Source organism: Polyodon spathula, unplaced genomic scaffold, assembly GCF_017654505.1.
Source record: "Polyodon spathula isolate WHYD16114869_AA unplaced genomic scaffold, ASM1765450v1 scaffolds_1291, whole genome shotgun sequence".
Lineage (NCBI taxonomy): Eukaryota > Metazoa > Chordata > Actinopteri > Acipenseriformes > Polyodontidae > Polyodon > Polyodon spathula.
In genome coordinates, this window is record NW_024472774.1 from 1 (window position 1) to 21,329 (window position 21,329).

The following is a 21,329-nucleotide window of genomic DNA, read 5'->3' on the forward strand; positions in this document are numbered from 1 at the left end:
CCCAGCTATAGTGTCCTTTGGGTCAGGATTGAAAAGGAGTTCAGAGTGACTGGATGATAAATAGCCTGAGCTGAGCCGGGGAGTGGATAGCAGTTGTATATTATCAACAGCAGTAGACCGAGAGAGAGAGGGTGGAGTGTTATAGGGTATTTTTCTCATGTACAAAAGGCTGGCAGCCTGCTATATATAGTCTCCGACTGACTAAGAAAGAGAGCATTCAGTTCTAAAAGCCGACGGTAGTGGAGAAGTAGAATTCTGCCCAGAGGCGACTCAAAGCCTGGAATGATGGAAACGACACATTCTAGGTGGATTATTTAAGCTGAGGCTCAGAATGATGAATGAATTCCCAACGCTGCCTTCTTTTATTTTCTTTACCCTCACCTTCCCACCTTGCTTTTTATTTTTAGGATAAGGCTCTAACCTCTGACTTTTGATCAGCATTGACTCGATTCAAGTCTCCTGCCAACCAACCCCACCACCCCCTTACCTTATCCACACTCATCAGATCTGACAAGACTGTGTATGCCAGTGTATCCAAACACATTGTTCTGATAGCCAGTCAAAGATGCCATGTCAGTCCTTAGTCCTTATAAATCCTTTAAGAGCGACCGCAGTGATTCATCTTGATCCTCTCGTACGGAACTGATAGCAATCGCACAGCCATTATCCTGTTTGAATTCTAGTAACGGGGTCTGGTATCTGGGGCGACTGAGACCCGGGGAGGTTAAGTGAGTTTGCCCCCCCTCCCCACACACACACCTTGAACTATTTAACCCCCACCCCTCAGCCAGAAGACTTCACTTCCTGGTCTCCAGGCTCCTAATCCAGCCTTGGTACAGACAGACAGACAGACTGTCTCCAGTGCTGTCAGGTATGTGTCTCGTTCACTCCTAGCTCACAGCGTTTGTTTGTTTGTTTTTTTCTCGTGTGCTCAGATCCTGTGGTTCCCCAGCCAGCCCCCGGAGCAGTCAGGCCGCTTCTCTGTGTCTCTGAGCGGAGAGCTGACCATCACTGGAGTCCTGGCTGCTGACTCGGGCTACTACATGTGCCAGGCCATCAGCGTGGCGGGCAGCATCCTGACCAAGGCCCTCCTGGAGGTGGAGAACAGTGAGTGACGGGTGGTGAGGGGAGGGAAGCGGGGGTGGGTTAGAGCTTTTTTGTTCCTTATATTTTTAACCCAATTAAAAAAATCAAGCTGAATAATTTTTTTTTTATGCAAGAGTATTTGTGAATTACTTAGAAAGCTGGCTAAAATAGCTGGGGGGGGAAAAAAAAAGAAAACAGGTAGTGTATTATTTTCTGCTGGAAATAGCTTGTAGAGAAGGGTTTTCTATCCAGTTAGAAGGAGGTTGGGGGAGGGAGGTCAAACAGTAAACTAACCCCAAAAGCTCCTTTCCCTACGGACTGCTGTGTAAAAGCACATTAGCGTGTTATATATAGGCTTAGCCCTGCAGTGTGAAGGACATCTTGGCCTGAGGGACGAGCCTCGTAACTCGTTTTTATAAATTGCCTGTTGGACGTGCCCTGTTTCCAATGAGGAATGGGTAGCCGCTGCCCAAGTGCAGTCAGGACTCGCTACGCCTCGATTTCCAGCCACTTCGACCCTGTCAATGCGCTCAGAGGCAATGCCACCCCCACTGCCTCGCACTCACACACCCGCACACATCTACTGCAAGTGCCGTACAAAATGACACATGCATGACCGTTAGTGTGATTCTTTCACAATCACTGTACATTATTAGAAGTAGAAGCTGTGCTTTAAATACCTCCCCACACAGGACTGACTCTGCCTGTCTGATTGCAATGAACACGAGTAAAAAATGTAGCTGTTTCTCTGAAATACAGCAGACAGCTACCGTATCTGTACCGTATTCTTCTAAATAACCATTCCAAATAATTCAAAATTACTTGCAATGCGAAATCAGCTCCTACGTGAGAATGAACATACAATAAGGATTTGCGCAAACATCTGACGCCTTTGCTTAATACAGGGCTATACAAATGGTTAACCCAGTAGCCTCTTCATGGGTTTATAAAGACTCTTTTTTCACTGCCTTCTGAAACACAGACACAATATTATATTATGGAGATGAAGACCATTTGTAAAAGCTCAGAAGTATAAGTGAACAGCTCATTTAAAATGAATAGTAAAAACACAGGAGTGAGTTGCAGGTCTAATTAAAGGAGGTAGTCTCTGGCACTTGTTAAGACCATCTGAGGCACTAATGCATCTTTGAGTAATGAATTAATACCTCCCTTTAATTGGCTTTTTACTTACAGCTAATCGCATGCTGGTGTTTCCATAACTGCTCGGCCCCAGCAGAGAGCAGCCTGTCTGAGGCTCTCGGAGATCGATTTAAGACAAGCGGGCAGCCAGAGGAGCAGAAATGGGATTAGGTTGTTTGCTGAGACATGCGTTAATTTAAAGAGACAGATACTTTAACCTGAGTCCCCCTGGAGAGTGTTGAATAAGGAAAGAAATGAAAAAAAGCTTGTCAAGCTTGAAAAAAAAAGCTGGATATCTCAGCCACGTCTAGGGCTGGTTTTAAGATAGAGAGAGCAGCCCTTTCTCATCATCTAACACTGATAAAAAAAAAACAATGAACTACAGTCAAACCTTCAATAACGACTACTCTGGGGACTGTCTGAAAGTGGTATTTAGAGACAAGTGGACTTCATGTACAGGCAATCTAACACCGGGAATATATCACATCAACATCTGGTTCTACTGTATACTCTCTCTATAGATAGATATGGAGTAGACCTGTATAGTGATGTGATGCTGCTGTTTGAAATTTCTGCATGGCTTGTATGTGATTGAAATCATGTTAGGATGAGCTACACTGTTTAATAATTCTTATTCATGTAGGGTGCTGTGTAAGGTACAATAGGTTATGCTCCACCCACATCATTTTGTGTACCCCGTCAGCTAAATTGCATCCCTTTCTCCTGCTTTCAGCCCCATCAGACCGCACCCCCCCAATCATTCGCCAGGGACCAGCCAATCAGACGCTTGCTCTGGGCGCCAGGGCACAGCTGCAGTGTCATGTGATGGGCAACCCGCTGCCCAGCATCCAATGGGAGAAGGACGGGCAGAGGATTCTGGGAAACGACGAGCGCATCCGCCTGATGGAGGACGGAACCCTGCAGATCACAAACCTACAGGTACCTGAAAGATAACAGATGAACAATGCCAGTGTCTATTCATTCTATTGAAAACCCTGTTTGTTTATTCCTCCATGTTTGTGTAAAACGTTTTCCAAGCTGGCTGTCAGTCCAACCTTACAAACCCCTCCACCAGGACCATTAACTCGCTTGGGAGGGGCGGCTGACAGCTTGTATTTTCTCTTTTGGGCCTCACACTGCTGTAAAAGTCTGCTGCAGCTCTAGAAAGTGATGCTATTAGGCTCTGTGGGACACTGAAAATGCATTAGATATGCTCAACCATGGGGAGAATGCGGCAAGGAAAAGACAGGAAACGAGAGAGGGAATTAAAATCTTTCCACCCCGGCTGACTCCCCCCAGTGAATGAGCTATTTAGCCCAGTGTTGCTGGCCGTGAATAATGTACCAGTGCCCGCTGCTTTACCCCGCACACAAGTGTGCTACACGCTCCCTGTGCGGGCAACCCTCCAACCAGCATCTCCCATTTAGCGTTTGCCGTGAACTGGAGACGGGATTGGCTGAAGCAGTACCTGAGAGTCTTTCCAATGAAGTCAGTTCTGTTCCCGGGAAAGGAGGGAAAGAACCGTGGCAAACGCAACGATCGACCAACCTGACGTCACGTGTTATCTTGGAATTGAGTCGACTGCTGTAATTAAGATTTCACCATATCTGTGAAGTGGAACTTAAGACTGGCTGGCACACCCATGCTAAGAAGGCTTGACCAACTGGCTGCCGGCCAGCTTCACATATTTTAATTGTAGGAAAGCCTGTAGGAGGGGCAGCTCAGCCCATGCTAATGGGTTAAACTATCGCTATTGATTTCCAGAACTACATGCAGACAGATGAGGATCCCCTAGACAGTGTTTGAACCTGAGCAGTGAGGAGCGAATATGTTGTTTACTCAGCCAGCTGCCAGCTTCATTAGATCTCTTTTTCTGACAGTCCTAACCTCTTCCACTGTTTTAAGCAATTTCAATCCTTGTTTTGCACAGAGCCACGCAATCAAATTTTAATCCACCCCCCCCCCCCTCGCTCTCCCTCTTACTGTGCATTTCAGATTTGTTTCCTTTGCGCAACACATGTGAATGCTAATCTATGTGTGTTCGAATCCCTAGCCAGCGATGACCACAGCAATATGCTAATGTCATTATTTCTACAGCCAAGGTCAAACCCCACAACTCACTGACAGTACTGTAAATCTTTCCTAATGTGGACCTTTTGCACTGATTGCATTCACATGTCTGTCTGTCCGTCCATCTGTCAAACCCTACATGGTGCACACGACAACTGCCTTGCGTTTTCACCAATCTGCTCCAGACTTTTATCAAAAGCCTCTAAACTTTCTGTAGACCTTTCAGATTGCATTTGGGGATAACCCGATATATGGAGGATAAGCCAATATACTAATATGGATTCTAAGAAGACACTTGGAAATATTCTGTAATGGCAAAAGCGATCAGGCAAAAAAGGCAGGAAACGAGGCATCCATTGAAATAGTGATGCCAGTGAGCACTTTTATTCAACAAAAATAAAACAAATTCTTTTTAACAAATAATAACAAGTTTAAATGGTCGGCTGTTTTTTTTTGGCAGAGGGTCCACTCCCTAAGCCCCAGCCTCTACAAGACTTGCCTTATTTAAACTAAATTGAATAATTGATTGATTGGATCGCCAATTAACCCCCACAGTTCCTCCGTTGCATCCACATTCTCACGTGGAAATGAAGTATTTCAATCAAGGCTCAAACTTATCCCTTTGCTGGATCCAGTTAACACACACACACACACACACACACACAGTTAACTGAAACACTACTAAACATTTATTCCAGACATAAACAAATGTGAAGCTCGAGCTAATACTGTTAGTGAGGCGTTTTCACCCCGTCACTGAAATGCTCATCAGCGTGTTCTGTTTCCATTGTTTTCTATATAAAATCCTTTCAAGAGAATACCCCCCCCCCTCCCCCATGCCAAAACAGCTGTGAGATATAGATGAACATGAGAAATGTGTATGAATAGACTGGCTGTATTCCTGCTGACTGGACTCTATGAGTCTGGCATTAAATCAGATTTGATTGTGTTCTTATCTGAATCCTATACCGTGTGGGAGGGAGATCCTGATTTCCAATCCTTTTTTTTTAAATTCTCCTCATTAATGCTTTGGAATAAATCTTCACATGTATTATGTAAGACGAATATGAATATGATGTAGTCGGACCCTGTTTTAATCACGGTGGGTTTCGCCTTTGCTTCTCTTTGTTAGGTTAGCGATTCTGGAACGTTTACCTGCATCGCTTTGAGCTCCAGTGGTGAGACCAGCTGGAGTGGGGTCATCACAGTGCAAGGTAAGCACAGGGGGTCCGGAGGATCCAGAGAGGATCCATTGACACTGTAGCAACTGAGAAGCCATTTCAGTGACTGTATATAACATAACACAATCATAATTAAAAAATTAAACATCAAGGGGCGCTGGAGTGAATCATTTGGTAAAGGAGTGTGGGATGCATCCTATAGTCTGTACGCCGCCGGTTCGAGTCCAGGCTATTCCACTGCCGGCCGTGGACGGGAGCTCCCAGGGAGCGGCGCACAATTGGTTGAGCGCCGCCTGGGGAGTGGGAGGGGGGGCTTAGGTCGGCCAGGGTGTCCTCGGCTCACCACGCACCAGCGACTCCTGTAGTCTGGCCGGGCTTGCCGGTAAGCTGCCCAGTGCTGCTGTGTTGTCCGAGGACAGTATTAAACAAATAAACCATAAGATTGTTTGTTTTATTTTTCAATGGAGCTAACACAATCTAATCAGTTACTTTGCTGTTAACTGATACAGTTTTGTACAAAAAAAAAAAAAGTGAAATCAATAGCAAAACCGGGACGATTTTACAATGTTACTGTTTCTGGAAATTAAGGCTGTAAACTGAGATCGCCTCAGTTTTCCTGGGAAGTCTGGTAACCCTTAGCGCAGCCCCACATCAATGGGATAAACTATCGCTATTGATTTCCAGAACCACATGCAGACAGACGAGGATCCCCTAGACAGTGTTTGAGCCTGGGTAGTTTCACTGATGCTGCAGATGGAAAATAAATGATTTTTTGATCTTTTACGGGAACAATCGGGGTAGCATTGGGGAATCGGAAATGTTTCAAGCTAAAAGCATCAAGAATGTGTAGAATGCATGCATAAACGTTTATTTGGGTGTTTATTTTACAAGTTGGTATTAAAATTTTACCACCTACTCAGATGAATGGTGTATATACAAAATAGAAGAAAAAAGACAAAGATAATATTCTATTGTAAAAAGGTTTTGTTTTTTTTAACCTTCTGTTTTTCTTTATAGAAAGTGGAACCCCAGGGGTGCCCCAGCCCTCACAACCAAATCTGCTCCCCGGCCCTCCTCAGAAGCCTGTGGTTATGGATGTGACGCGGAACAGCGTGACTCTGACATGGCAGCCCACCAACCACCAGGGCGGTGCCCTGGTTACCTCTTACATCATCGAGGCGTTTAGGTAAGCCCCTCATCCCTCATCCACTCCCCCCCTCCCCCGCCCAAAGAAGTTATATTTTCAGATCTGCGAAAAAAAAAAAAATGCTCTGCAACTCCATTTCTAAAACCACGTTATTATCAGAACAGTTTTGCAACCCCCACTCCGTTCCGATTTTGTCCTTTTTGAAAACTCGTCCGCTCCCCCTCCATTCGTCCTGTGCGCGCCTCTGCTGCATTGCCGCCTGTTAGTGCAGACAGTGTGAGATCCAGCGTGCTGCTCAATGAGCCTAGCAGACTCCCTGTCCCTCCGTGCAGACGCTCATTCTTTATTAAGTGAGTGTCGGATTTAAGAGCTGGGAGCCAGACACGACAGACAAGAATTAACACCCATGTTGTCTTGACGTCCCTGACCTTTCCACATTCAGAGAAAGGGATCTTCTTTTATATATATATATATATATATATATATATATATATATATATATATATATATATATATAAAGCAATTTAAGATCAATCCAATTCAAGCAGACAACTGTGTTTAAATTGGACATTAAATTGATCAGTGATCCAAAACCTTATGAGTGCATGACTGAGTGTTGAAAGTTTCCAGTTGGAAGCAATGAAGGCTGCAGGAGGGTGCTGTCTCAGAACCGTCTCACTCCCCTCTTGCAGTGAGAGGTTTTGGGCAGAGAGTCAGCTGTATTAATCCTCTTGCTCTCGGAGGGACTGGCTGGCTGTGTTGCACAGACCGAGACCAGACTTTATCTCATTCCGATCGCCCTCTGGGCAACAGTTAGCACAGTGCTGTGTCCCTGAAATTGATTCTTTATGTATAGCCGTGGCCTTTATATGATTTTTACAATAACATTTCCTTGCTTGGAGTGCTGGGGGCTCAAGGAGGGGGGTGTATTATTTAGGGGGTCATAGCTGTCCGTGACACCTTGTTATGGAAATTGGCAGATTTATTACGTCTCAGTCATGGCTGGGGGAGGTTGTTGCGTTTTTTTTTTTTTGTTTCTGTTTCCGCAGAGTTGATTGAGAAAGTGACCTTGGATTTATAGCCTGGGTTCAGGTCGGCACTGGAAATATTTAATGTACCAGCAGATTTATCTGCTGTAGTCTAATTGCACAGCAATAAAGCTGCTTAGCTGCTTTGTGTTGTGGAAAAGCTATTCTTCTATCGCACTGAAGCCTTACAAGGGAGAGGTATTGCTCTGGGACTTCCACCCTCAGATAGATATAGCAGGAGCTTTATATTAATGTTTTGTTTCAATTCATGTAACATGTGTTTACTGGACTAACTTGTGGATGTTAACCATCTCATTTTCAGTAATCCCGGCAAAAAGACTTTTTCCCATAGATGCAGCGTAACTCTGTAGCAACCCTGTATTTGAAGACATTCAGGGATCAATCCACTGCCACTGATAGAACTAATTTTCTAGGGATGTCCACCTGTCGCACTTTACAACATAATTAGCATTTTAGAATCTTTGTATTGTTCTGGGGCAGTGGAAACGTCTCAGCCAGTAATCTCAGTATTTTGTTTACTGTCTTTGCTCGCTGTTTGAAACAGCCAATCGGCAGGCAGCACCTGGCAGACCGTGGCGGACTTTGTCAAGCTGGAGAAGCACACGGTCGTCGGCCTGTCCCCCAACACCATCTACCTGTTCATCGTCCGAGCGGTCAGCAGCTACGGTCTGAGTGACCCCAGCCCCATCTCCGACCCTGTCCGCACACAAGGTACTTATTTGGTTAAAAGTCACGTTTTTTGTGCCCAACGTGAGATATTTCTAACAGCGAACACTACAGAGCTAGGCTGCGTTGAGAACTTTTTTCTCTGAAAATCGCAAAAGCAGAGATGCAGATAACTTCTTGCTGTGATCAGCCAGTCCCATGCAATCTTTCAGGCACAAGTAATAATTATGAGCATTGGCTTTTTCCCCAAGCAGCCGCCGCACAAGGTTAGTTATCATGTCAAATTCCAATTAGTCAGATGGAATCTAGGCATTTTGGATGACGACTGTTCCCTCTTTCCCTCAGACGTGAGCCCGACAGGGCAGGGGGTGGATCATCGGCAAGTGCAGAGAGAGCTGGGGGAGGTGGTGGTGCAGCTGCAAGAGCCAGTCGTGCTCACAGCCTCCACCGTACAGCTCACCTGGACTGTGAGTATCCGCGTGCGCGTCAGGGAGTCCGTGTGCACGCTTGTTATTGCTGTTGGTCTGTGTGTCTGTGTTTGTTGCATGCGTGTTTGCGTTACTGTGATAACGAGGACCATTTTTCACAAATCTATAAAGAATCTTTCCCTGGAATGGGTAACGACAAGAACAAAAAATCAAGTACAGTGGAAAGCTGCTTAGTAAATCTGGCCAATTGCAAGTTTCCTAACCAGATTCAGTTAGTTTGTTGCAGTACAGCTCTTTGAAGCTATATGTGTCTTTAAAAGAGTAAGAGAAATGCAAATTGCATTGCATTGAATTGCACTGAGCACTGCTGCTGAGGGCCTCCCTGCTGACTGTGCTGCATCTCTCAGGTGGACCGGCAGTCTCAGTATATCCAGGGCTACCGGCTGCTGTACCGGCCCAGGCGCAGTGCCTGGCTGCTGCAGGATGTGAAGGCTGCCCCGGAGCGCAGCTGCGTGCTCACCGACCTGAGGAAGGGCACGGAGTATGAGGTGAAGATCCGGCCCTATTTCAATGAGTTCCAGGGCATGGACAGCGACGTGCTGCTTGTCCGCACACCTGAGGAAGGTGAGCGGGACTTTTACAGTTTGCTTTAGTAACAGGCTTTTCGAATTTACAGGCTGAGGTCTTCATTTCTTTACGTTTTTTTTTTTTTTCCCCGGTTAGCTCCTAGTGCCCCGCCTCAAGGTGTTACTGTGGTAACCGTAAAGCTGAGCAACAGCACCAGCATTAGCGTGTCCTGGGAGCCACCCCCCGTGGAGTCACAGAATGGAATCATCCAGGAGTACAAGGTAGGCTGGATCAGTCCAACACAGGAAATGTCAGGGGGAGCAGGTTAGCAATGGTGTCTAAAAGGTACTCTCCATCAGCAACCATCCTATGAATCCTATCAGAAGAAAACAATTGCCATCTAGCTACAGATGGAAGTCTTGCCTGTTGCAGCAGGGTAGCGGGAGTTGATTGGGTGTTAATGTCCCTGCTTGGTCCTCCTTTGTCTTTCAGATCTGGTGTCTGGGGAACGACTCGCGGTTCCACATCAACAAGACCGTGGACGGCACTGTGCACTCCAGCGTGGTGAGGGGGCTGGTGCCGGGGATCCTGTACCAGGTGGAGGTGGCAGCGGCCACAAATGGAGGAGTGGGAGCCAGGAGCCAGCCAATGGCCATCCTCATCAGTGAGTGCCACACTTTTCTAGCTTCTGATTTAGAACAGGAGTGTCCAATAATGGTCCTGGAGGGCCATTCCACTCCAGGGTTAACAGGTACCATGAGATAATTAACTATATCAGGGTCTGGATGGAGGTACAGTGAAACAATCTTCTGGCCCCGTGCAGACTCTCACTCTCCGCTCTGTGTTCATGGTGTTTATCAGAGACCCCCTCCGATCAGCCCTCTGTCCCGGTGGAACCGGGTGGGAACGTGAGCCTGGCGGAGCAGATTACAGATGTGGTGAAGCAGCCAGCCTTCATCGCGGGCATCGGGGGCGCCTGCTGGGTCATCCTCATGGGCTTCAGCATCTGGATCTACTGCCGGCGCAAGAAGAGGAAGGAGCTCAGCCACTACACCGGTAGGGCCCTTCAGACGTCTCCACAACGCCACTGAGACGGGATAAACCCGCATTCAAATGCTTACAATAACAAAAGCAAATGCTCGGTTCTCCAATACGCTACCTATCGCAGAAAAGCTAGATGTCTTTGATGATAACTCCACAGGTTTCACAGCATCCACCTGCCTTACTCTTTGCGTTTCATTTAGAGGCTTAGCAGTCATGCTCGTAAAGGAATTGGCTATCTTTCTGATTAGAAAGCAAGTTTCACAGCTATATTAACTGTCAGAGTGCATGCTCTCCAAAAGCCCTTGCTAACAGTTCGCATGTTCTTGTTCTGCAGCTTCCTTTGCTTACACCCCTGCAGGTAAGGACGCATTATATTTATCTCACATGTATACATGCTGTACTTTATATAGCTTAATTAAACAACGTTTACACATTGAACATATTATACATTAAAAACGTGACTGTGCTTTTGCATAGATATTGTTTGTTTATATCAATATTTATGCTTGTTTTTTCTTCCACAGTTGGATTTCAACATGGAGAAGGATCTGGTCTCATTAACGGAAGGTAAGCTGTAAATGTGCTTTAATACCCGTCAGCATGCCATCGCCAGGTGTAAATCTGAGAAAGAGAACAAAGAAGTAACTCTTTCCATTGCCCCTCCTCAGACCTGGCATGCTTGGCACCAACATGGGCAACTATCCTTGGCTGGCAGATTCGTGGCCTACAACAAACCTCATGCACAACGGGAAGGAGGCTTCTGTCAGCTGCTGCACCACCAAGCATGACTCTGCAGAGAGATATTATAATGGTAATTCAGACAGACTCCCTGCTGTAGAAATTCCTCTCACACTGCACTGACTAGGGCTTTTCAATGGGACTGTAGCATCAATACTAAAGGGCATTGGTACCACAAGGACAGCTGCATTGAGAGGAGGCACAGAGAGAATAGTACCACAGTGACACTTCAACTGAATGAGATATTTTTTTGAAAATGTATTTAAGATACAGTAGCTTTCTTTAGAAGAAATGGGAACGTTAGTAAGGTAAACAAGCAGTACCGCCTAAAAGAGGAGGAGAGGAGATTATTTTTGCCATTTTTGCACACACCTCTAGTAACAGGACTGACCCCCCAGGCTCTCGTCTCTCTTTTTTCAGACGCTGGGATATCCAATTACATCACTCAGACAGAGAAGTTTGGCTCCGGGTCCAATGAGGGACCGATCTACAGCACCATCGACCCGACCAGCGATGACCTGCGCACGTTCAACACGCCCTACTCCCAGCACACCACCCCCTACGCCAGCACCCCCGTCATGCCCTTCGGCGGACAGGGGCCCTTCACCCCTGACCAGGAGGGGGGGCTCTGGATTGTCCAGCCTGGTCCCTCGGGGGCCCAGTACGCACAGCCGGACCGAGCCCGAACTGAGAACAGTACGCAATGCAGACTGATAAAGCCTGTCTTCACCTGTCCTATATATAGACCCCAAGGCTGTGGATAGCACAGCTTCATAAAAGAATACTGCTTTATTACAGCACCCTATCACAAGACCTCATTCTGTAGCAATTGTTTTAGTTTCCTGTGCTACAAAACCTACACCATTTTGCCACCATTTTAAAAGTTTTGAATAGTTGGAAGTTACACGAATGTGGCATCATGATGTTTTGTTTATCTTTTTAAAATTCTTGGTGTTAGTGTTACAACAGAATGAACATTGAACTCCTGTGTTTGTCTACATGTTAAAGACACGCGTGTCTCTGTGTTGACAGCGGTGAAGCTGGGGAAGCAGAAGTCGATGGGGAAGCCTGTGAAGATGCCCTCCCTGAACTGGGCCGAGGCTCTGCCCCCTCCACACCCCACTGGAGAGCTGGACCCCTTCTCTGAGGAGGAGGAGGAGGAGGAGGAGGAGGAGGAGGAGGAGGAGGGGGAGGAGGAGATGTGGTAAGGGTCTGACACTCAAGACTCACACTAGGGTCCTTCACCCTGTCTCTGTTAAATATACAGTATGTAGTTCACACATACAGCCAGACATTACAGATCATGTTAGCAACATTGTTTACTAGAACCTGGTCTATTATCTACGGTGGCTCATTAAGGACAGTGGGGAAAGATAAGTTGTCTCAGGATCTCGACCCAAACGTTTTTTTTTTTTCTGTGTCCTCAATGAACCACCATCATTATCTTCTATTATCTGTACCTTAAAGGTGCTTTTTAACCACAATGCCAGCTTTATTGCTGCACGGTCCCATAGTTTAACTCCTGGAATTACATTTAGGTGCTAAGTGGCTACATTAGGTTTCTTTGTATGGCCGATTAATACATGTAGCTTTCATTTTTTTCCCATTCAGCAGCAAGTTAGCACTCAGATTGACACTAATTAATAGCATTACACACGCAACTGGGTTTTAGATGACACAAGGGGCAAGGTTTCTGAGGGCCCGAGGCTGGTGCGCAAGTAAAGAAGGTTATCAGGTTATATGCTGAAACGCCCCAGGCAAGAGTTGATGCTGGAATTAGATGTATTGATTGGGGCTTTTAACATTTTTTTGACAGTTGGATTGTTTTGTTTAGATGTCAGCGGGGAGTAGAGAGAGTCTGACAAATCTCCTTATTTGCTGTCCTTCATAACGGCATTTACCGAAGTCCAGTGTAGTGTATCACTGAACAGAATACAAGAGTGCATCCAGCCGTTGTTCAATAACTTCTCTTGAAGTACATGTTTAGCAATAAGGGCTAACATTTCACCACTTAGCATGTCTGCAACCAAAACACAAAAAGGCATGTTTTTACCCCACTAAAACTGCACTATAGCTACTTAATAATTCACTGCTCAAAAATGAAAAGAAAACTAAACCTGGTGCCAGTTACGCTTAGGCTAACAATCTGATGAGTTAGTAAGAGAAGTTGACAGTACCTGCGTGCTGCCGTCCTTCCCATGGATGAGGTTATGATGTCTCTTTACACTGAGAGCCAGCATGTTAGGAATAGCTGCAGGGCTAGGTGTTAATAAACTTTTGACAATGACAATCAATACAGCACCTCCTCAAATCCATCCCTTCGTTTTCTGTGTGGGTTAAAAGGAGCTGACTCCATTAAAATCATTCGGTATCTAGGTCTAATGGCTTTTTATTATATATTTTTGGTTTACAGCTGTCAAAGTTAATGTATTTTTTATCTATGTATTTATCGATCGATAGATATACAGACAGATAGATAGATAACTGAAAGTTACATCCATAATTACAATGTAGAAATACTAAAAGAAACTTAATAAATTCAATGACAAACTCTTTGGCTAGTCTTTTACAATGCCTTCTAGTAGAAACGTTTGTCATTTGAATTTATTTCCTTTTAGTATGTCAGAGCTTTGAAGGTTTGTAACTGGATGCTTGTGGTTCTGTTTTGTGACCCCAGCTCGGAAGGAGATGACTGGTCCCCCCCGCTGCCTGAGCGCACCTACCTGATGGAGGATGACTCGGAGGACGTGCCGCCCCCCCCGCCCCGCGGTGAGGCCTCCTCTCCCGCCGCCTCGTACGGACAGCAGTCCACGGCCACGCTGACCCCCTCCCCGAGAGAGGAGAGCCGGCCCTCGGAGGACATCCCCCGTCTGCACCACTTTGACATGCCACAGCTGCCACGGTGCGTGGGCATATATATATATATATATATATATATATATATATATATATATATATATATATATATATATATATAATGTACCCAAGGAGGGTTCAATAGAATACGGGTTTAATAAGACTGTTTACATGAATAAGTGTGGAAATGATCAGTATATTCAACATAAAATCATGTCTCGGTGCTAATTTCAGTTTGTTGTGTCATCCTTTTTAGGAGGCTGCCATGCGGGCCTGTCCCTGTTCCTCGAGCCCCCAGCCCGCCCCTCACCCAGTCCAACCCCAACCTCGCAGCGCTGGAGGCTAGCCCTGACACCAGCCCCGCGCACAGACCCGGGCACCGCCGGGACCCCAGCCAGGGGGCAACACACAGCGCAGACAACCTCAGCTCAGGAGGACCAGGTCAGGGCAACAGGGCTTTTACCACACCCTTTGCTTTATCTTTTATTCTAATGTCTACGCCTTTTCTGTGCCCTGCTGGACGCCTCCTGCTTCATTAATAATATGCTATGATTGCATGTTGATCGAGTGTGCCTTTCTCTTCAGGCTGGGCTCACAACACATCGAGCGACAGTTGCCACACTCCTCCGGGGCAGAAATCTCGAGCCAAGAAGAAGTCCTCAAAGACCAGCCAGTACCGGAGAGACATGAACCAGGGAGGTGCGTCACAAAGTCACAGAGTTACTGGTGAAGGCCAGAGCCAGAGTCTTTATCCACCTTACCCTGGGACTCGGTATTAATTAGGGTGCAGATCTACTTACTTACAGCAGTTTATTATCAAAGTACCAGATAATGAAACAAACAGCAGCTGGGATCAAGATGACTCCTGGTTTTGTTAGCTTTAAACAATTGAGATATTTTTGATATTTAGGTACTTTTAAGAAGGAAGGCTAGCGATGCAGTAAATGCAGTCCTCATAGTGTTTGTGATTGAGGGGGAGGAGGCACAGAGCGGTTCTCCTCGCCCGTGTGATTTGCTGCTCTGTTTGTAAATGATGAAGTGTTTCCTCTGCTCTGTGCAGCCCTACCCCCGCCCCCTGAGCCTCCCCCTGGTGATGAGCTCCCCCAGCCCCTGCCTGTCTCCGGCCAGGACTGCAGCCGGACCTCGCTGGAGAGAGACGGCAGCGCACCCTCCTCCATAGAGCGCAGACCTGAGCACATGAACCTCCACAGGAAAGCTTCAGCGTCGCGGCACAGAGACGGTAAAAGCAGCCAGGCTTTCAGTCTGGGCCAAGGTGCAGCAGTGTGCAAGCTACAGACACTGAGGGATTGCTTTGCAAAGCCTGGAAACTACTAATGCAATCACAAACCGTTTGAAGGGAATATACTTACAGTGAAACCGAAGAGAACTTGCATTTGAGTTTTAGATTAAATAAGAGTCTTTACTTAAAATAAATTATAGCGTATAGCAAATTATAAAACTCTTAATTTAGGGGTGGTCCGCTTGTCCAAGCCAAAGAAATCCCAAACAGCTGGCCTTGTTTTTTTTTTAAGTATTTGGGGATTTATCTGAGTAGACAAAACACCAATAAGTAAACATCTTGTTGCTTTTTCAACATTCCCACCCTTTACTGTTGCCGCCTCCTGTGGTCTATTTTTTTAACTACTGTTTTTTTTGCTTACAGAAAACGACATCATCCCTTACAGCAAACCCAACTTCCTGTCCAGGGGTCAGATGTCCAGCAATTGTTCCACAACAGGAAGTTCTTCTTCTAGAGGGTCAACAGGGTCACGGGGTCAAGGGGCAGGGAGGAGCCGGACAGTCGCAGAGCGGAACGAGGTGAGACACGTTCGCTTTGACATCAGTGTCCGTATGTGAGTGTGCGACAGAGCTTCTGTACAGGAGGCAGCTTGAGTATCTACCAGGGCTTACTCTGCGGTCTGTCCCTCAGAGATGTGTGAGAGACGGAGGGGAAGAGAACACCTCTTATTACTGCACGTCAATCTAGCTAACCTCAGTCCCATCAGCGGGAGGATTAAAAGCTCAGTTTCAGGTTATTAGCAGACAGGCCGGGGCAATGGAGACATCGCCTCCACCCTAAAGAGATCCCAGCTTGGCTGTGAGGCTTTGTTACTTGTCTCCTGTGCTGTTACTGAGCACCATATTCCTACCCTCATAATCCCTAAACCTCACCAAGCCTTTATTCTCCATTCTTCTGTCAGTGTATTGTTTGAAGAAATGTACGCTATACCTTTCGGGCGGCGCAGAGAAGAAAAGGCTTTTAAACCTCGGCAATGTCAAAAATGTTTGAAATTTTTCACTTATTCTTTTTCTTTGTCCTGTTTTTAGAAAGCTCCCATTACTGCACACCAGATCTGAACTTTTGAACCAAGAGATTGCACTAACTGTGGATCTTAGTGCAAGAGAATTTCACTCTTCTGCTGTATAATTATAATGTCTGTACTGGGATGTGAAGACTGGCAAATATAATGCACAGTGAAAACACAGTGAAGACAGTAATAAATTATAGAGATAGTTGGTAAATCATGAGACATACATAATGAATGTGTGGGAAACTAAACAACTACTGTGCATTTAAAAGCAAATGCAAGTGACAGAGTCCATACATATTGTCTCCCTTTCCCCATCCCAATCAGACAGAGCCCTCTGGGGTGAGATACACAGGCTCAGTGGGGTTTTACTCTGTGTCATTATCCTCAAGTATCACTAAAAGGCTTATCCACGGGTTCACTGTTCCCCTGAAACCTGAAGTATACTTCAAAAGTAACTGTACCTGCCTCTCTGTGCTTTACCAGCAGCCAGACCAGAGCTGTGCTCACGTGAAGGCTGATGTCAAGCATACTTTAACAGGGATCGGATAGCTAGACACTCACCCCCCTCCCAAATCAAAGGTCGCGCAGGCCCCCGTCGCTGCTGTGATGTGCCTTGCCTCTCGAGTTTCCATAGGGAGCATAAAAGCTAGCGCACACACAAAAGGCGATTGTGTGTTCCACCAGGGACTCGGTTACGCTCTTCCTGTCATGGCGGTTGACTTTATCTGTTCCACTTGGGCAGGGCTGATCAATAGGCCCTTGATGAAGGGGATTCCTTTTGTTCAGTCTTGGTTTATTTTGCACCAACCCCCACCAACCACCTACTTAGCATGTAATCCCAAAAGGATTAACAAAACAATTTAACTGTCATGCCTTGTGGTCACTGAAGGACACAATGACGGTCTCTCAACTTTCTGGCCAGTCAAGACACTAAACTTGCTGTACTGGCTTTCCCTGGCTCTAAACTCATCCCTGCTCTGTATTCCTGTCACCAGAGAAATTCAGTCTCTCACAGCCATTCCACACAGAGGGCTTCATTCTGTAGTTTCATTACCTCAGCTCTCCAGACAGCCCCCTCACCTTTAACCACATCTCCTGTCCAGGTCATGTTTTGCCTGTGGATCAATGGCACTGCCAATCTTGCACCTTTCACAAGCGCTACATTCATCCCAGAGCTGTCAGACCTCTCACCTCTTGGGGGCACCTGAAAGAGAACTTTAAAGGAAAACTGTTAGATCCAACTTTGTCACAAAAGCTTTGGAATAAGATCTGACTGGATGATATTTGCCTTGAGGTGAAGTTGGGGGTCCAAGATTCTCCAGTAATGACATCAACCCTTTCAAAGCACAGTTTGCCACCCGGTCCCAAAGCTTAAATCCATAAGCCAGTCTACCCTGAATATAAGTCAAAGCTGTTTTAGTAGCTTCGTCTGCATGATAAATGACTACTGACTGTCTAACGTGCATAACTTGGGAACAAAGTTATTGATTAAAAATGCTTATTTGTATCTTTTTTTTTTATTTTCAGGAAATGAGATAAACTGAAGTGGAGGAACCCAAAAATAGAAACAAAAAATAAGCAGTTTCAATCTGGAGATGGCTCGTAGATTTTCTTTTTTTTTTAATATTCCCACCTTCCTCCACAGAAAACAAAAAACAAAAGAAAAGAAGGAAACTGTACAGGATTATTATCTGCCTTGTTTAAAAAAAAAAAAAAGTTATGGACTTTCAATTTTTTTTTTTTATTTATACTTGCATTGCGTGCATCTATTCCTCACATCCACGTGTGTATATATATATCAGTCTTTTTGTAAGGTTTCTATGTGGTTTTCGTGTGCAAAGAGACAAAGAAAGAATATATTGTATTTATAAGAAAGAGAAAGCATCAAGGATTGTCTGATATTATATAGTTCATGTTTGAATGTGCCAATTTTTTCAAGAAAGTATACATTAAAACGAATGGAAAAAAATTGCACTTTGTAGTAACGAACAACACAAAACGATATTAAAAGCACAAACTGTGTTAACCACCCAATCAGATTCCACATACTGAAAGGGAAAAGTCAATCAAAACTCTTGGAATTCTGCAGCAGCTGTGTCTGTCTGTTGATCAGAATCCAATCAGAACGGTTGAAAGACATTGAACAGGACTTTTAGTTGAAACTGTTGGCATTGCATTTACTACATTTCTTTCAGTATTTCCAAGGCTAAAAAGGGGGGGGGGGGTGTTGGGAATGCTTGGACAAAGAGGTGTCACAGCAGCTGCGGATCACAGACGTGTAAAAACACCAAAACTATCTGTACTATCGACTAACTTTTTGGTAGTCGTATTGTTTTGTAAAAATAAAATAACATTTTAAAAAATACGTTTGTCAAGCTATACAAAACTGTATTTTATTGCAGCGGAATACTGTGTTTGGAAACTAGAACCCGTGTCAATTTGTGGTTGCCATTGTAGGAAGCAGTGTGGGTAAAATTTAACCAGTGATGTAAAAGTAACAGCCACTTTCCTCCCTGTATGAATCAGCGCTTGGGTTGGGTTTGTAAAGAGCTCTGATCTGCTGCGTGGAATGAACTGTATAAGTACTGTACCAGCTCCATACAGTCCCATAAAAGAGCTATAGGCCCTGGGACCGCAATGTCACTCAGTCTTTAATCCAACATGAAACAAATCCAAGAGAAGTCCCCATGATTTCCATGCCAACCGAACAACACTCTCACTCAGTCAGCTGGGTCTGCACACATGGCAAGGGCAAGCTTCTGAGCAGCCTGTTGGAAGAATGAAAACAGAGCCGGAATAATTAAGAAAAGCTTCACCGTGCAGACTGAACCAGACAACGGGGCTTGAAAGAGGACAGGAGACACACTGGGAGGAGATTATCCAAGCCGTCTTTATCTTTACACCTTCCCCACAACACCTGAAGTTAAGTCCCTTCCTGGACACGGATTTCAGCTTCAAGGCAGGTATGCACTACCTGGAAGATGGAAACGATTACTTTTAATTGAGGGCTTAACAAAGTGGCTGCTGAGTGCGGACGGGCTTCATCTCTCAGCACAACCCTGTAATGCTGAACAGTGGAAGCACGGCTCAGCTCGGCTCAGAGTTATTCTTCCCATGCCGAAGCTGCTTAACACACGTGTAAGACTGCAGTGGCATTGAGCTAGCAAAGTCTTTTAATTTATCAAACAAGCTTTAAATGAAAAGGAATTTGTATTTGAACCTGCAAAATAGTAGCTCTTCAGGATTAGAAGATGACTCGTGTAAGACTGTTGTTGCTCTTTTTTTCAATGCTCATGTTCATATGGCTTTGAGAAAGGGATTATATTGTACCCCAACGTGAGAGATATACATATAAATACCAAAAAGTCTGCAGAGTAATGTATTTGAGCCGTTGAATTAACATAGATGTGGTAAAAGCTAAGCAAATACTGTACAAATCCACGCTGTCGAGACTGGTCAAATATTGTTTTGAGGTTTAAGAATGTAAAAATAAAACGTCATTCAAAAGACACAGCACCCACAGTGATTGCTATCCAATCCTGCTACCTGTCTGTCTCACTTTACCAACCGTAGCTTCCAAAAAGCTTGTCCATTGCTCAGCAAGGGTGGCCTGTTATTCACCCACAACCATTCAAGTAAGGAAGCTGCAGTGCACCCTATGAGGTCCATGAGTCACTGAATTGCTGTCAACACAGAAACAAATTCTTAATTAGAACCATGTTCCTAATTGTGTGCCTCAGTGCTGCTGCGGACAGGAGTCTGGTGAATGGAAATGCCTAGCAGGGCGTTTTCATTGCATTCGCTTGGCAAATGCGATTGACTCAGGGCAGGGTTGAGTAAGTATTGGGCCCAATTAAATGGTACCCCTAAGGCCCGAAGTCTTGTTCCCGCACCAGACTACAAATCTCTGAGATGCTCTTTCTATCAGTCTCTGGGCATCCTGGCAGCTCTGACCCACACAGGCGTTTATTGCTGTTCTGCACCGCCATGGGAACTCAGCCCAGAGACCCAGCCCCTATGACTGTGTGAGAGAGTGAGTGTGGTGGCTTCTGCAGGAAATCCCCTCTCCCAATAGTGACTCACGGCAGCTAACTTTTGTCTTTGCTTTCAGCACGAAAGCAACACAAACAGAGCACCTAAAGTTCCTGTTACACGCCTGACATAGCTATTACAAAAATGCATGCCAATGGTATTTCTTTTTGTTTTTTGCTTTTTTAATACCAGTAAGGTATTCATATAAGACAGCACGCACAGTAAAGATAAATCCATTCTCCGCTCTTAGACACTACAGTTAATCCTCCCATTCTCGACTCAAGCATTAGAACGCTCCCTCCTCAGCTCGAAACTTTTTCATTCTCGGCTCAGCTTTGTTGTCTCTACAGATCTGTACCCTTCCATACTCCGCTCTCAGCACAACAACTTGTGTGACCTCGCTCCAGGACTCAGAAGAGGGCGGTGGGGTGAGATAGTCTTGCACTGCCCCCTACAGGAAGGGAAGAGTGTGTTCCCTCCTTTTCCTACCCGCGAGACACCCCACCCTCAGTAAATCACCAGCCAATTCATTTCCGCAGTGACAGCCTGTGAAGCACCATTAAACTATAGATAGACATATCAATCTGAAAGGGGCTTTTGGGAGCTGCTGTTAATGGGGTGGGGAATTCATTAACCCTAAAAGAGATAGCATTGACCAGTCTGGCTACACGCCAATAAGATAGAAGAACAGATCAGCAAGATGCAGCTTATGGATTCGTTTTTTGGCTCTGTTCTCCCTCTCTATTTAAACAATAAGATAGAAGAGCAGATCAGCAAGATGCAGCTTATGGATTCGTTTTTTGGCTCTGTTCTCCCTCTCTATTTAAACAATAAGATATGCAGCAAGCTCAAGCATCTAGGGGTTCAAAATAATAGATCGGCTGAGGGTCTTATTAGAAGCAGTCGCTATATTGAAAGCTATTGGGCAAAATAATTAAACAACAGAAACTCACTAGACAATGTCTGGATCATTTTACAAAGGCCAGGAGCAGTTAGCTGTTAGTAAGTTGGCT

At 45.3% G+C, this 21,329-nt stretch overlaps 1 protein-coding gene across 1 annotated transcript; it reads left to right on the forward strand.

The window, feature by feature from the left end:
• Positions 1–935: 935 nt before the first annotated feature.
• Positions 936–19,821, forward strand: robo3 (roundabout, axon guidance receptor, homolog 3 (Drosophila); the record flags this gene model as incomplete). The annotated part of the gene is made up of 21 exons (XM_041242448.1): positions 936–1,107; positions 2,960–3,165; positions 5,429–5,510; positions 6,495–6,663; positions 8,218–8,384; positions 8,685–8,806; positions 9,175–9,391; positions 9,491–9,615; positions 9,827–9,998; positions 10,196–10,390; positions 10,713–10,736; positions 10,903–10,945; positions 11,047–11,189; positions 11,537–11,812; positions 12,149–12,320; positions 13,794–14,018; positions 14,229–14,413; positions 14,558–14,671; positions 15,033–15,212; positions 15,636–15,790; positions 17,812–19,821. Coding segments are annotated over 21 exons (3,156 nt in total), but the record flags the coding sequence as incomplete, so codon positions are not given.
• Between the last annotated feature and the right edge of the window lie 1,508 nt (positions 19,822–21,329).